The 17,863-nt window shown below is 42.3% G+C and overlaps 1 protein-coding gene across 1 annotated transcript in view; it reads right to left on the bottom strand.

The window, feature by feature from the left end:
• Positions 1–1,965: 1,965 nt before the first annotated feature.
• The window catches only part of Tmem182 (transmembrane protein 182), a 48,741-nt gene continuing 32,843 nt past the window's right edge, over positions 1,966–17,863 (bottom strand). Inside the window, exons 4-5 of the mRNA XM_036168140.1 lie at positions 17,443–17,580; positions 1,966–2,215 (exon numbers count right to left, since the gene is read on the bottom strand). Coding sequence (XP_036024033.1) covers positions 1,995–2,215; positions 17,443–17,580 — 359 coding nt within the window. The 3' untranslated portion in view covers positions 1,966–1,994. The remainder of the gene's footprint in view (positions 2,216–17,442; positions 17,581–17,863) is intronic.

Here is a 17,863-nt window from a genome sequence, read left to right as displayed (position 1 = left end):
TATTTGGCCATTTGCCTTAGGATAAACACACAGTAGCCACATACGTGAAATAGAAAATAAGGGCAACCATCTGAAGTTTATAAATATTCAAACTTTTACTAGAAACAGCTTGCATGTGAAGTTTAAATGGCATACAGTCCGGGGAAAAAAAGGTTCCATTCCAAAGTTCTACAAAAAAGAATTGTATGTTCAGATGACACAAACTAACCAGATACATCTAAGCATCGTCTGGAAAACTTCATCGCATGCCATAGCTTAATATCACGGGCAATATGCACAACAGAACCCAGAATTATTTTTCCGATAACCAAGCCAAAGAAAGCCAAGGAGTAAGTGAAGCAATATCAAAAGGAAACAGAAGACGACAAAGGGGGAGTAACACACACACACACACACACACACACACACACACACACACACACACATGCATGCATTGATATGGTTTGAGAGACGAGCTGAACACCCTGGAGCTTTACACACAGCTGTTTCTATTTCAGGCAAGTGCGGTCACTAAAATGCCTCATGGGTGAGTAGATAGCTCAGGCTCCCCCATTCTTCCAGTTTCCCCTCTGTGTACAAAGCAGGCTGTGGGGAAGGCTGAGGCAGCATCATCACTGTACCTTCAACAGGCCAGCAAGGCTAACCTTCCTTCCGGGAGCACCTTCCAGGTGGTCATCCCCTGCCTCAGTGTGACCTTCCCTTCTTGCTACAACTGCAGAAGGCATCGCTGGGTCCCCAACAAAGCTCAAGTGCTGTGTATTTCTCTGTTCATCACAAACACCAAACTCCTCCTTGATGGAAACTTCCAGAATGCAAGTACCAGTGGAGGGAAGCCTCTCAGATGGGCTTAGTTTCAATCAACAATCCTGGCAAATGAACCTCTTTGATATGCAAAATGTCTGTGCTAGCGAACAATAAAGAATTATATTTCCCCACAAGACCTTTTTCTTGTAGGAGGTCAGAGGAAATTGTGGATCTGAGAGTGTTAATACATCTACTACAAAGGAAAAAAATTGAGGGACAGTATGGGAGTCAAATGATCAGAAGAACTGGATCCTATAAAATGTCAGAGAAAGTTAATATGCCATGGTCTTCATAAAGCAAGACCATTATAATCCTACATGGAAGTATCTGGGATCTTTATAGTGGGGAATATTGAAAGTGTGCTCTCTCAATAAATTTAAACATGCTGAACATCTTAGCCATTTAAGTTTTAAATGGGAATTTAAAAATATCAAATAGAATTATGCGCTCAGATGAGGCACTTGGTTTTTACATATTTTAAACTGTATTACAATCCAGGGTTAGCCCCCTGTAACTTTCTGCGATTCTAATATGCATTACATACAGTTTACCATGTGGACCTGCTACTTTCCAACAGTGTAAGGTTTCCGTAAGCATGCATAATTAAGAAAGAAAACTCAGATAATGCTGCTGGTAATAAATGAGAATAAGTACATTTGGTATTATTGCTGTGTCCCACTTGAACTCTGGTTCTGATAGCAGGAACAACAGTTATCTATTTTTAAATAATGAATCATTTGCTCACAGAAGTCAGTGGATGAGTATGTGTCTGTGTGTGGGCATGTAGGTGGAGAAGAAACAAAATCAGTCATCTGACATTTGTTTTCCGTTCTCAATTATTCTCCTTATTAAAAAATAAAATAGCAGAAGTGAATGTCAAGGAGACATTCAGCCTAAACTTGGTTTGCTGTGGATGATCTCATTTGTACCCAAACTCTATGATGGGCCCACTACCCGCTCCTTAGAGAATTGAGTCCTCACCAGCACAGACAGCTTTGGGTTCTAGAGAAGTCAAAGGACTTCCTTATGAGTGGAAATCATGAGTAAAATGATTCATTAAAAAAAAAAAAAAAAAAAAAAAAAAACAAAAAAAAACAACTCTTGATGTACATCAACGGATTTTATGCTGATATCATCAACAGAAAATAGAAACCGGAGGCACCGTGCTTTGGACACTGGAGGGGCTAAACTTAGTGATGTAGCTGAATATGCCGGCCAACGACTAGAAAGAGTAACCCGGCTAGCAGAGAAAAGAAGACGCCAGCCGGGGCCAGGAAGAATGACCAGCCATACAGAACAGAAGGGGTGAACTCCCAGCAGTGTTTCATCTTCATGGCTCTGTAGCTCTCCATGTCAGCCACCGCCTGGACCCAGATGACGTACAGCACCACCACCAGGGAAAACAGGACGCCTGAGGTAGAGAGAAGACCATTAACCTTTCCGGAGGTACCATCCCCCTGAACTGCCCTAAAGCATTCACTTGTTTAAGGGTGAATGCCTCAACTCTGAGCTGAATCAGACACCCACCATCTGTGCTACCCTTGAGGAGCTAAAACAGCAGTTCTCAACATGCAGCCCCCCCCCCCCCCCGGCCCCTTTAAAGGGAAGGTTGAACAACCCTTTCACTGGAGTTGCCTAAGACCATTGGTTAACACAGGTATTTACATTATGATTCATAACAGTAACAAAATTACAGTTAGGAAGTAGCAATGAAAATAATTTGATGGTTGAGGGTCACCACAGCGTGAGGAACTGTATAAAAGGGGCATAGCATTAGGAAGGTTGAGGACTACTGAGCTGAATAGACATGCTGTTGTCCCTCATATTTTAAAGCATTCTGTGGAGAACTTTGCATGAGAGATAACCATGGCTGATATGCATATATTAAGTGCTTACTGTTTGTCAGGTACTGTGCTGAGTCTGTGGACATTTGCATTTGACATTTATACACTTTATAAAGTATGTAAGTTTTGAAGCAAGCATTGTAACCCATTATTACTTCTTTCAATCCATACAGTGGATCAGTGGAAACAGTACCATCATCCCCAGGGCAGTAAGTGTGTATGGGCACAGCTAGTGGTTTTCAGCCCAGGTTCTTCAAACACTTGCTACACTATGGAAACTCAGCTAACTCTATAAAGCTGCAACCAAGCATGACCGCTAAAACAAAACTAAGTGAGCACCACACAGGGACAGATATGACCACCTGAATGTGCAAAATGTGCAATGACAAACATATGTGAAAATTTTTAGACTTTATTTTTATTCTGTGTATATGGGAGTTCTGCTTACATGTATGCCTGTGAACCTTGTGCCCACAGCCAGTGCTTGAGGAGGCCAGAAGAGGGTGTTTAATCCCATAGGACTGGTGTTACAGGTAAGTATGAGCCTCCATGTGGGTTCTGGAAATCAGAAGAGCAACCAGTGCTCTTAACCAATGAGACATCTCTCCAGCATCCCCGCTCTGGCCCATCCAAGATATATATATATATATATATATATATATATATATATATATATATATATATATATATATATATATATGAATGGATATATGGGTATATTATACGTCTATTAAAGACATACATACACATACATATAATGGAACCACTGTCTTTAAAGAATATTGATGACAAAATAGTTTGAGAGTTATAAAGCCATAGATTTGAGATCGCGGGTTTCATTAAATGAAAGTAATGTAGGGAAGTGAAAAGGAGGAGGGAGGGAAGGGAAAGGAAGAAAGGATGAAAAGAGGGAGAGAGGGAGGAAAAGGAGGAGGAGGAAGAAGGAAGAAGATATGAAGGAGAAGGGAAGAAGGGAGGAAAAAGAAAAAGGTGGAGAAGAGGAAAGGAAGAAAAGAAGGGGAGGGAGGGAGGGAGGGAGGGAGGGGAATGGAGAGAAAGGCAGAAGAGAAGAAGAGAAGAAACAGGCAGGAAAGGAGGAAGTGACAGGGGAGGGAAGAAAAAAGGGAAGGAGGTGAGGGATGCAAAAAGTGGAGGGAGGGGAAGAAGAGGGGGGAGGAAGAAGAGGAAGGGGCTGGGTGCGAGAGGAGGGAGGGAGGGAGACAGCAAGGAAGAGGCAGCATCACACAGTTTATGAACAGTTCCACAGGATCCATCAGTTCAAAACACTGCTGGAATTCCTAGAGTGGAGAATGTGTCACCCCAATGAGCCCTTGACCTTAACCACTGAGAAGATGGAAGCTTATGAAGAATGGCATTTGAGAGCAGCTGTGGGCACACACTCTTCGGATGTAGCTGCTCCTGTAACTACCAGGCAAAAGCACGTGAACAGCTGCTGACGACATCAACAGCTTCTGATGACATCACTGGTTTCTGATGCCCTACTGAGTAACTTGCTCCACACAAACTGCATGGCCTAAAGGATTTGGACTAGTCCTAGAACTTGGGGGCATTTGCTGTTGCCCAAAAGGTCAAATCAAGCATGACAGTTACAGTTTTGCTCATTGACTGAGTGGATGGAATAAATAAAGTGGCATTGTCTGAAGTTCACTGGTGTGTCAATAAATCTGAGACAATCAATTTCTAAACAGAAGGTGCTTATTTTTGGCTCACGATTTCAGAGGCTTGTCCCTGTAGCATCTTGACCCTGTGGCTTTGGGACCTTTCACAAGGTAAAGCATCATAGTAGAAGCACTTGGCTGAGGGTACTGTCTATTTAAGAGGAATGATGAAGCACCGAGAGAGGAAGGTGCCAGGGTCCCAACATCCCTCAAAGGCATGTCCTTAATGACCTAGCTTTCTTCTTTTAGATCCTGTCTCCCAAAGCTTCTACAACTGACGGTAGAGTAATAGGCTGGTGTCTAAGCCTTTAACACACATCATTTGGACAAGGCTTCAGATCCACATGATAACAAGTATAAAATGTTCATATTTTTGCTACTACATTTCTAAAAGCTAACTGCATTTCTCTTGGGAAGGGCAGAAATGGCAGCATATTGACAGAAGAGAGCAGCTTTTAAGAGCCCAGCCATTCAATTTACTCAGCACATTCATTGTTGGCTTATTGTGCAGAGGCTGATGCACCACCACCAGGCCATCGAGTTCAGAAAGAATCTTGAGGATTAGGCACAAAAGAAAGGTTTGTATCTATGTCAATATGCACAGGTATCTGAGTTTAAAACTACTCATAATGATAATTCCAGCTATGGATAAATGAATATGTTTCCCTAATACATGAAATCAAGCAGTTTGTTTCCCTAGTAAGAGAGAATCTTCACTCTATGATCTGTATTGTACATGCATATCCTGGCCCACAGGTCAGAGCAACCATCAATGAGTAATGGCTATATCAGAGAAACTGCAGAGACGTAGCTAAAGAGCAAATTCTTGACAAAGCTTTACTTGAGGTTTTCTGACAACAATATGGCTGTAGCATGTGTTATGCAGTGACTCTGCCTTCAAATACATTTTTCCAGAAACTGTGTACACAGTATTCCCTGTTAGTGTAAAGACTTGGGCACTTGTATAATGTCCTTTGCCTCCTGAAAACATAGTACAAATCTCCATGTTATTTGTTGATATGGTTTTGATCTTCCCTCCATCATGTTTTCAGATATTCTTATTTAAAAAATGAAATTGCCTTTATGAAAAACCAGTCACCCTGTATGTATCTTTTCAAAAGTCATTATTAGATTGAGAATGTTATAAAGTACATTGTGAGCAATAATGTAGATGATTATTAATGAGAAATAACTTATACTTAAACAATGCTGTTATTTGAAGAGAAATTGCATCATGAAAGCATTAAAAATATTCATTTTAGTTCCTTAATCTGTTCATTAATTGATGACACAGACCATTTAATTTATATGAAATCAGTTTACGTTTCTATCTTACCCATGGGGCAAAACACTTAGTACCTCCCTACCCATTAAATTGCAAGTGATAAGTAGGGATAAGAGGTGGGTGTAAACTATGGGGAAGGTATTCACACCATACCACAATGCTTTAACTGCTAATACAGTGAGAGTTAGTCACAATAACCTGTACAAGGTCTGTGGTCAGAGGGTAGTCAAGTAGCTGCTATATATAACTAGACTGACTAATCAAACCAACAAAACATCAATTCTAATTCGAGCCATATGAAAAGAATAGACATCAAGGATGATCTCTATCATGTCAAACTGAATTCACAGTAGTCAACAGGTAGGTGATGGATTTGGGAAATGCAGATGAAACAATGAATACTCAGACCTTCCACAAAATGCTAACTATACAGGAGCAAAGGGTAGCTCTTTGCTAAAGATACCTGCCTAATGCCATGCTGTTCAAAATGATCAAAGTTAACATCACCAGAGCTATGTCAAGGTGATGTGTGTGTGTGGGGGGGGGGGGTTGTCACTGAATGGATCTGGTGCTGCACAGAAATGCAGAGCTTAATCCAATCATGAAAAGGCATCAAATGCAAATCCAACACCACTCCAAAAAAACCCGTAGGCCTGTGCTCTGGGAAAATTCCAAGGTCCAGAAAGTCGAAGAACTAATTCTGGCTTGATGGAGACTCAAGTAAAATACAAGTAAATACACTTCATGATCCAGGGTCAGATCCTTTGTGATTAAAGAAATAAATGGGATAGATGTAAAAATGATAATGGAGGGATCTGGGTGAAAGCACTAACAACTTCTGTGTAACACTGAAGGACGTCCCCAAACTAAAGAAAGAGGAAACACCTTGAAGGGAAAAATAGGGCAAACCCATGGCCATGTGTGCTGGGAGGAATGTGGGTGGAGAGGGAGGAAGGCAACATGTGGATCCATCGGAAAAGATGTCCATCCCTCTGGCAGGGCACTGTGACTCTTCATAAGTAATCACTCAGTGACTTGGTAGATACTGAGCAGAGTGTCTCCAGGGGACAACACTACTTACAGGAACCCTCTATTATCGGTTTACATTTGAGAATGTATTTATAGAACATGAACACCAACAAGCTGGAGTAACAAAGGTGCCACATTTCAAACCCACCTGCCACCCTGGCTTCAGTGGAATAGAAACCAATGCTGAGCTCTAGGCAGCCATTTGTTTTCAAATAAAATGATTATTAAATGTAATCATCTATTTCAAAAGCCCAAATTTATTTACAATTAAATTTTATGATACCTGTTTTCTGGAGTCCAACTTTTGAAATCAAGATATGCTCACCAAAGGAAAAATCCAAGAATGGTCTCAAAGACCATTAGGATTTATGGTTATGCTGAACAATGGCTATGGAACTGAGTAACCTGAAGGGTGCACTGAATCCCTCATAGATAACATGTACAAGTGTCATTTAAACCTATACATTTTACATGGATCATCTCACAAAGTTATTTCCTTTTATATGCATGAATTCAATTTGAAAACCTATGCCCCACTCCCCAGGGAAAAAAGGGGGGGCATAACATTCTGTTACAAATGGACATTGAGCCAGGCAGCGGTGGTGCACACCTTTAATCCCAGCACTCAGAAGGGAGGCAGAAGCAGGTGAATGTCTGTGAATGTCTGTGAGTTCAAGGCCACCCTGGTCTACAGAGATCCAGGACAGGCACCAAAACTACACAGAGAAACTCTGTCTTGGAAAACCAAAAACAAACAAACAAAAGGACATTGAGCATAGTCATCTATGATAGAAGCCATCAGAGAGTCCATCATGTGGACTCCCTCAAGGCCAAGGCAGTCTCCTCCACATAAAAAGAAAGCTGGCCCTGTGTCACACACACACACACACACACACACACACACACACACACACACACAGAACAGAAAAAGATTTACACTAGAAAACCTTTTTCATTATGCTATAAAAACAGATTGAAAAGCATGTTGGATGCAGAAAGTTGAGACAAAGAAATGAAGTTTCTTTTTGTGTTTTTTGTTTTCTGTGTTTTCTTTTAAGAAGCAAAGTAAATTGTAGAAGTTCTATGTTCTTTGCTAGCAGTACGTGTGTATGGTAGATTGAAAAATATAAGCATCCCTCATAGGCTCGGGTGTTTGAATACTTGGTCCCCAGTGGGTGATATTTTATGGGGGAGGTTTAGGGAGTTTAGTCTTGCTGGAGGAAGTGTGTCACTGGGAGTGGGCTTTGAGAGTAAAAAGTTTCATCTACTTTGACTCAGCCCTCTCTCCTTCACTTGCATCTGGAGACATGATCTCTCAGCTTCTTGCTCCTGACACCACACCTACCACTTCCTGCTGTGCATCCCCGGCATGGTGGACTCAGATAGCTCTGGACATGTAAGGCAAAATAAACCTTTCCTTTTATAAGTCATCGAATTTGGCCATGATATTGATCACAACAGCAGAAAGGTAATTGATACAGCGTGCATGACGTTTTTAACAATGTTTGGGAGTGACTTGACACGATAAACTTGATCTTCAACTGTTCATGTAAAACTACATTCCTTGTGTTTTCCTTTAAATCACAGGTGGTGGTGGGCTACTTTGGGAAGAATTATGAATGCAAGGTCATTCTTTGGTGTCTTTTTATTTTGCTGATAGGCAAGTTCACTGACAAATCATTTCAACTTTTAATGGACATAGGAAATACCACAAAATGTCCTAATTTTAAAAAGTGTCAATCCAAGGAAGTTAAGGTAAAAAGAAAATTAGAATCAGGACAATTTTTTTTCTGTACTTGGAGATGCACACACTCTAGAGATAGGGCAAGATTCAGCAGAGACCTCTACAGAGAACGAGGAGGTAAGTGTAGCAAAGTCTGTGCATGGCAGACTCAGGTTACCTTGGGCCTCCTTTTGAGTATAGAAATGATATCTATAAGCATGCAGGGTGGCCCATGCCTGTAACTAGTACTCAGGAAGTTGAGGCAGAAGGTTTGCTGCCAATTCAAGTTTGGTCATGTAGTGAGTACCAGACCAATGAGAGGTAAACAGCAATACCTCACCCCCACTCCCAAAGAAAAGAAGGAAGGAGAGGAGGGAAGAGGGGAGTGAGAGAGGAAAGGAGGAAGGGAGGGAAGAACGCAAGGAGGGAGGGAGGGAGGGGAAAAGGAGGTCTATAGTAGCTTGGAGAAATCAAACACTACCCAAGAGGATAGCTCAGACTGGAGCCTAGTGGTACATGTCCCCCATTAGTCTGGAAATATACTCAAAGTCCCAAGAACAAGGAAAACATTCCCGGAAGCTCTAGAGAGACACAGTGACTGTCAAAGCTGAGTTGTCCAGAAGGTGACCGAAACTTCCACTAAGAACAGGAGCAAAGAAAAATCTGGACTCACGGGCCTGTTAGGCTGAACAGCAGCAGAGAACTTTCTTTGGCCAGCGTGCCTCCAAGGAAGACCAAAAGGGAGTCATCCGCTGTCATTTCATAGTGGAGACAGTGATTCACCGTAAGATGAAATCACAGGAGAACTGTGTCACAAATGCCTCCCTTAGGCATGTATAGGGGCATTAAATGCCTTTGGGGAGGAGGGTGGCAACAAGAAATGTTTGCAGAAAATATACAAACAATCTTCACATAAACATGTATTAACTTTGTTCCTACCTCATATTAAACCCTGGTACTTTGAAACTCTTCCTAACGAATAAATTCCTTCCTCGTTTGTTGTTTCTTTTCCCATCCTTTTCATCAACGCACACATTACATTTTGCAAAACATACAAGTTCAAAATGTATGAATTGATGAGTTTGGAAAAAAAAAACCCACCATGGAACTACAACATATTTCTCCCTTGGAGAAATCCTTTATGCCGTCTTCCCGTATCCCAGTCCTACTCTACCAAATGGTGTCTCACTGTGGCTTCGTACAGACTTTGGAAGATCTTCCCACTGAAGGCCCTGCAGCATGTGGGTTGCCTGGCATACTTCACTAAGCATCCTTCAGTCCAACCCTTGCACCCTGTGGTGCATGTCAACAGTGAAGCCCAGCTTGTTCATCCATTTATCCACTGGCAAGCACTCACTGAGGGATTCTAGGTGTGGACAGTTATGAAATGAGCTACATCAACTAATTGTTTTATGGTACTTTGACATATTCATGGAGCTTTGAAGTGATGGATAGCATTTGCTTAGGCCAAATAGTTTTCAGGGGGAAAATGGCAATATTTTATGGAGCCTGGTGGCATGTTGAGCTGACATAATGACCCTGGGCTGCGTTGATGCTTGGCACCAGCTGAATGCACCTTCTCTCTGACCCCAACACCCAGCTGCTCTGCTCAGTCCAGTTGAAAACACATCTCTTGGGGGGGGGGGGACCCAGGAGAGTACAACCTTAATTATCTACACTAACTCTGATTTCTAAGCAGAGCTCTCAACGGTCACTCAATGGGGCTACTGAACAATTACATTGTCAAAAGCCTGCAGCATAGGGGTCCTTTTGTGATCAGTTGGTTTTGGTTCCTTCATTTAAAAAACAAAAAACATTCAACATTTCATTCAGACTTGGGAAACAAAAAGTAACATACAAACCAGTATGAAATATGGTGAAGTTTAATTGTAAAACACCTGTGAACTAGTCTCCAACGTAGAAATCAGGAGACGACTCATGCCTGTGCCCATTTGTCTGGGACTCCTTTGGAAGGATACATGAGTCTCCAATAGTTAAGGACCATTTCTAGCCCTATGTTTACAAAAATTAATATTTATAACTATGAAAAAGAACTAGGTGGCACGTTGCTGGCTGCCTTTGAGAACAGGCAACCAGTGGAAGCCGTCTGGATGGAATCTCACAGTCCCTTCAAATCAGCACATTACATTCAACATCAGCATACTACGTATTATCATCTTAAAAGGAACACGATATTTACCAGCCTGTTGTCATGTGATTTGATGTGTGATGGCCTAGGTACCTGAAAATTTCAGTGTTTGAGGCTTCTATGCATTTCACCACAGGAACTCATGCAAGCTGATCCACTTCACTGCTAGTTCTAATGCCAAGTCCAACACATCTCTTTTATCCTGTCTATGTTATGGAAAAGGGAAAGGGGAAATCTGCCAATTATGCATTTGTTAGTAGTAATACTTCTTGTTATATTCTAATGCATTTTCAAAGTAATTTCATGAATATTGCATTCATTAAAACTAAGACTGTTTTTCTGGGCAAACCAGCTAAATGCCCTTTAAAATATGTTAGATTGTGCTTTGTAATGATTTGTTGTTTCTTCTTTAGACTAATGGGCAATTGTTTTCTCTTAGCATCAAATGATGCTCTTTTAATGTATCCTATTTCGGAAGCTTAAAACAACTAATGCATTGTGTCCAGTTCCTCCACTCACTTTCTTAGACTTCCCCATTGTTGACTCTGTAGTCTTGTGATTCAGTCCTATGTGCTCTTGCAATTACAGTCAATATGCCAGCCTATCTATCTGACGTTCACCACCACCCTACCACTTTCCAAATACATTAACTGCCTCTTCCCTTTCCTACTCTGGAGTCATGATTTTATCTGGTTAGCTGACCCTACTACATGTTACATACAGGACTATGTATCCCAAAGACTCAACGACAATTTTCAGCATTAAACATTCATGTGCTCAGTATTGAGAACGCAAGAATTAACAGAGAATGATCTACAGGCAACTAGGATTTCACCCGAGAAGCTGAGTTTCATTCAACCCTAAGGGGGATTTTATTTCACAATCCCTGAGTTTCAGGATGTGTTTGGAAGGTGTAGATTCTGACCATCCTCGCTTTCATCACACATCACTGGCTGGAAAGCTTTCCACCCGAGCAGGTGTCTTGCTTCTCCATCTGTTACTTCATTGGTAAAAAGTGGTGATCATATGTGATCCCAAATAATAAAGAGGTCATGGAGAATGAGATGAGGCACAGCATCCAGCACTGTGCTGGGAACATGTTATTCTTAAGAAGCACCAGCTATCATCATCTTCATCATCCTCCTCTTCCTCCTCATCATCAAGGTTTGGTATGAGTTTCTGCTAATGACTAGAGAATGTTATCTTCAGTGTTCTACAGCATCAGAGAGTCTCATGTGACCCTGCTGTTTCAGAACTGGTCTGGATGCCAAAGAATCAACTCCTCCTGGTTCCTTTCAGCTCTGAGACCTAGATGGAACATTTACCTCTCATGTCTTTTCAGAATTGACCAGCAGATGGCACCAGTCTCCCCCACAGTCTCACCCTGTATGTCAAAAAGCACAAACCAATCCAGACTGGGAAGGGGGTTTTCTGCCTTACACTACCAGTTTCTCAAACCTTCTGGTCCTTCCCACCAGCCCTCTCATTACAGCAGTGAAAACTCTCTGTGCTGCAGCGTTCTAGCATAAGTCAGTATGGTCGTCCCGCAGGGTCTATACTAAAATGTGCTTCTCCCCACCGTGCCTCCCAACTCCCAGGAGAACTGAATAAGAGGAAACAGCGTCAGACGTTATAAAAGTTAGTGAAGAGACAAACAATATTCCTCAATCATTTACTACTTGTTTCTCAGAAAAGTGACTGCTGAAGAGGAAATTTGGAATGATACAAGTATCTGCAGAGCAATGAGATCCCTTACTGTCCAGAGTAAGTAGATGCAAGGGATACTCACTCTCCGGAAAGAAGAATACGGCATATGGGAACAAGCCTAATTCCAGACAAGACACACTACTTAAAGACCAGCAAAAGCCTTTCTGTTTCACATATCTGACCGCCCCTGAAATAAATGATCAATTATATAACAGAACAGTATGTGAGCTGAAATAAATGGAGATGCCTTAGCTGGAGTTCTCAGAACAGTGCCACTTTTCGGGGGGATGCTGAAGTGATGGGAAGCATTATTCCAACTGGAAGTTCAAGGTTTTTCCATAAATGATCCTCCCAAATTAATATTGTGCTGGCTATCTGAGTGTTAGATATACCAAGTCAGAAACTAAGTTATGACTCAGATTGTCCCCAACATATACAGGCGGAGGTGTGACTCTCTGGAGCACCATCCTGTGGCTCATCTCCTCTCACGGAAGCATCTGGGGGATGGTGGTAACATTTTAGAATATTTTTGAAATAAAAATCTTTGCAGATCTTTCCCAGATAGGACTGGATGAGTCTTGCTTACTCTAGCTAGCACATGGCATTTGTGCAAAATGTCAGGCCCAGGATAGCAGACAGTGTAATTTGAAAGAAAGCTTCCCCACATGACAATAGTATCACACTCAGGAAGCACATGTAGGCATGGTCCCTCATAATGCAAGCGAAGGTACCATGAAGATTTCTCTCCATGGAGCATGAAGGTGGCAAGGTCTTTATGGTCTCCCAAGAGGGCTGTTCTAGGAACATCCAAACTACTGCTCTGCAGACGATCAACTCCAGGGTTGTTTCTACTCCAAGGCCATGTGGCAGGTACATGTCAGTACATACAGCTTCTCCCAAGCACTCTTTCCACACCCACCTCCAGCACAACAGCATTGGGAATGAAAATGGCGCCCTGGGCTTTAGGAAATACTCCACTCCCTGATGGAAGTTTGGCTTCTAGCTTCTCCTGGAAGCCTGTCCCCTACTTGCACAGTAGGAAAGACAAGTCTGAAAGAGACTTTAGCAAAGTCCCCATAGCCACATATTGGTTCCTAAATCTTCTCACCACACAGAGTCCCCCACGCTCATCAGGCATAGGCACTCTTTACAGCCTGGAGCTTTCGGAATATAGGCACTTGGGCAGCAGGGGAAGCTTGTCAGCAAGCAATTCCTTCCTAATCCCTTCCTGCTCTGGGTCTCCTGTCGCCTCCTGCTCTCATCAGGGCCTCTCCACACACTTCTCTCCTGTTCTTGATTTGGAAGAGTATAGCTGGAACAAGGTTCAGTCTCAGCCAGAGAGAAAGGAGCCTCTGAGCTAAATCCATGGCTTCTAATGGCTGTTTCTCCTCACACAAAGGAGAACATCTCCAGTATGAGGTTGTTATGAGTGCTCCTATCATGTGCAGAAATACATGTGATTTCTTAGGAAGCTGAACATCTCCAGCATAAGGTTGTTATGAGTGTTCTTATCACATGCAGAAATACATGTGATTTCTTAGGAATCTTTTGCAATATCCATGATTTTTTTCTGGAGGAAAAAAGCCACAAACCTCCAAGCCAGCCTTTGCTGACACTGCATTGCTAAGAGGGCTCACATCCAAACACTTTTCCATGGCAATTCTTCCAGAGCAGGAGGGGCCCTGGCAAGCCATTGAAGGCTGGGATTCAGGCTGTTTGTCCTGCATGATGGAAGGCTTATATAATTCATGCCAGCTCACTCTGCAAACATCCCTGGTGAGCAATGCTAGCCTGGGAAATAGCTGTTCTGGAGGAGGAGGAGTGCACTATGAAGTTAGAATGAGGCAGAGCACATGGGTAGGACACAAAGTGAGCTCTGACTCCATCTGTATGCAGAAGCTAGATTCTCATAGCAGGCATATCCCTTGCTTCCTTTCAAATTGCACAGGCTGTCACCCTCTGATTGACAAGATGGTGATGACCCAAGAGGCCAGCAGGAGTTTCACCAAAACTTAGCTTCTTGCTTCTCCACCAAACAGGTGTGAAGCTTTGTTTCCTTCTAGCCATCAACACAAAAGCTCAGCAATCAGCCAGGGTACGGCTCTGGACAAGGAACGTTACCTTATAATGGGAAGAGAGCCTGCTTATTCAGGCTAACTGGTGAAACAGCTTCTTGTGATAATTTAAAAGGTATTTGTTTTTATTTTCAATGTATGGTATTTTGCCTGCATGCATGTCTGTGTTACAGATGATTAGGAACAGCCATATGGGGGCTGGGAATCCAACCCAAGTTGTCAGGAGGAGCAGCCAGTACTCTTAACCAGCTGAGCCTTATCTTCAGTTTCCTCCTTCTAGTTATGGTGGCTTCCCCGTCCTGCCATTGCTGTGGGTTGTCCAGATGATGCCACTGCACTTTTTTCCCACACATCAGTGTCTTGCTCATTCATAGCAATACTACTTTGGTTATTTTATGCTAATGCTGGGGTTATGGGCATTCATCTCTCTAATGTTCTCCATATAACCTGACTGCTTAGATTCCCATGCCCGCTTATTTTAATGCCTCCTCTGTCTTCCTTCCACATTCACATCCAGAGAGAGGTAGATACTCGCCTTCTCTTTATCAGAGCCCTCCAGCAGTTTTGCTAAGGCTTTCTTGAGTATGTGCATCACTGAGGCATAGACTTGCAGTTACAGTAACCTGGCAGTTACTACAGATTTTGTTCAGAGCTGCACCTTCTTGGGAAACACATGGCCTGGCCTGCTCAAGGGAGGATCTGCCCAAGTATAGGGTGAGGCTACACCTGCTCTGCAAGCCCTGCCCTGAGTTGGCACAGCATAGAGATATCATGGACCAACCCTTTTCTCCCACTGACAGCTGCAACTTCAGTGTCCCTCTGCCAAGCACAGAATGCCCCACATAGGCTTCTGCTAATGACAAAGAGCCTTTGTATGTGCACACACCCCAGAATGGCCATTTGGAATTCGGTTGTACCCTTCCCTAAGATTCATCTGCCCAAATAAATAAAGTGCTCAGTCCTGTTTGTGGCATCAGTAAATTGGCTACAGTGCCCTAGGGCTAAGCTGCACCTGTTCCTGAGTGCCTGGCAGAGGACAGCAGTAGAGCAGGCAACCAGGAGAGTCTTCTGGAAGTGATGGTCAGACAAGCCCCCGAAAGAATGGGAATTTGGAAGCCTCATCCCATAAACTGAAAGTACTCCACTATTGAAATTTACAAAATCAAACCAAATAAAGCATTAGAAGCTCAATTCAGTGCCGTTCTGCAAATGACAACTTGTGGCACTCTGCACTCAACACGGTGCCAAGAAATCCTTCCTAGCTAATGAATCTGAGGCAAGAAAAGCAGTCCATGTTTCCTACGGTTCCCCAGAAGATGGCAAGTAACTTTGATAGGATAAAATTGTAAGATTATTAATAATAGACAGGTGTCAGACTTGAAAGTTCTTCTAACACTTGAATCATTGACATCAGGATTGTTTAAAGTCTATGTTTGGTGATAGAAACTTCCAGTGGATAGTTAACTTTAGTTGTCTCTGAACATGTGGCTTTTCCTACACCAAATGATACCATGAACTATGATGTTCGGTTTCATGCAATGTTGATTTTCTTACTATCCTTGCAAAATCATGCACACTGGATTTGTGATTGTGCCATCAAGGAAATTAAAAGTCCACAGAACTATTGTCATAATCAACTACTTTAATAACTTCCAGAACAGGCACTGTACCAGCCTGGAGAAAAATGGCATTTCTTTTTTGAATTTCTTCTGAAAAGCATGTGATATCCTTTAGATCAAACACTCCCAATAGGTGTACACATAGAAACAGGAACGAGATTAGTAGTTTCTGGTAGAAAGGAGGAAGAGGGAAGACAGTGTTCCTTTACAGTGTGATTAAATATTCTGAAAGCACATGGTGGTAATGTTTGTACAAGTCCATAAATGTACTACAAATTCCACTGAATTACACAATTAAAAATGGTAGACTGAATGGTATGTGGGTTATAGCTTAGTAAAGATGGGAAAAGATGAAACAGCGATGAGCTCTAGCGGCTGCATCCAACTAAAGAGAGCCATCAGAACAGAATGGAAAAGAAGGACAGAACCAGATAAACTGGCTGCTCCTCAGAATGATGCTGTGTTAGCAGAGGAGCCATATGTGATCATTATCTTTATTATGAAGAGCTAAGCACTATGTTATGGAAAAAGGGTATTGCTAACTGATCACTGATTGAAATTTGAAGAACATTATCCTGTGCTGTCATACAATGATTCAAAAGACAGCAAAGCATCATCAGTGTTTTTCCTATAACTCCCACTATGGTCTCACATAGAAACACTCCATTCTCATGATGTCACAGTGAGTTTGGTAAGTCATCCTCAAATCCACCTGTCCTATTGGGTTTTGTGATTTTTTTTTTAAATTTTTTATTTTGGTTTTGGTTTTTGTCAGTTTGACACAAGCTAGTTACCTGAAAAAGGAAAACAGAATTGAGAAAATGCATCTATAAGATTGGCCTATAGGCAAGTCTTCAGGGCATTTTCTTAATTAGTGTCTGATAGGGAAGGCCCCAGCCGAGTATGGATCATGGTAACTCTGGACTGGTGGTCCTGGGTTCTACAAGCAAACAGACTGAGCAAAGAGGAGCAAGCCAGCAAGCAGCATTCCTTGATGGTCCCTACTTCAATCCCTACCTTGAGTTCACTTCAATCCCTACCTTGAGTTCCTGCCCTGACTTCCTTCAGTGATGGACTTTGATATGAAAGTGTAAGTGAAATAATTTTCTTTCCTTCCCAAGTTGGTTTTGATCATGATGTTTCATCACAGCAATGAGAATCTTAACTAAGACACTATCTACCTTCTAGAGATTTTGTCCTTGTCAATATCAGCCTTTCGTTTATATATTATGGTATGAGTATAGAAGACACATTACAGATGAAAAGTTACAGACTAATCCCTTACATCAGGGTGAATCATTAGCCTTGGTGTTTACATTTGCCTACTAGGGATTCAATAGGCAAAAACAGCCAACTTGTAGAAAATGGGAAGTCTATAGAAAGTGACAGGCATGTAGTGAAGAATTACAGTATCTGAGCATCACTGTATTACCATTAATAAAAGTCTGAACTCGAGACCTGTGTCTAAAACCAAAGGCAAAAATACAGGGGATGTGGCTAGAAATCATGCCTTGGGTACTGCACCTACCTGCAGCGATGTAGGAGCCTCCTCCAGCTTTATAAAGGAAGTGACTGGCAAAGGGGGCTGCGCAGATGATGAGGAAGCCCGCGGTCAAGGCAGCCACTACTCCCAGAAGCAGCAGGACTGCCCAGAAGCCACGGTAAACTGGAAGCCAAGAACAAAGGAGGAGAAACAAGTCAGCCCTGGTTGTAGCAGGCTATTCCACAGGAAGTTCGTTTCTCAATATTCTAATTTCATTCAGGGACTACTTGCTGGGTAGAAACTCACACAGTGGACCAGGAATGATCTTCAATAGAAATCCTTAGCCGGAAACCAGGCTCAGCCCATCTTGACACACTTCAGTAATGCCTCTTGCTCAGCATTTGTACCATGCAAATTCTAAATGTGCCCCAGGAGCTCATTTCTCTGGCCACATTTGTCCATTGTT

Source organism: Onychomys torridus, chromosome 18 (assembly GCF_903995425.1).
Source record: "Onychomys torridus chromosome 18, mOncTor1.1, whole genome shotgun sequence".
Lineage (NCBI taxonomy): Eukaryota > Metazoa > Chordata > Mammalia > Rodentia > Cricetidae > Onychomys > Onychomys torridus.
Note: the sequence above shows the minus strand (reverse complement) of the source record. Positions and strands in the feature narration are given on the sequence as shown.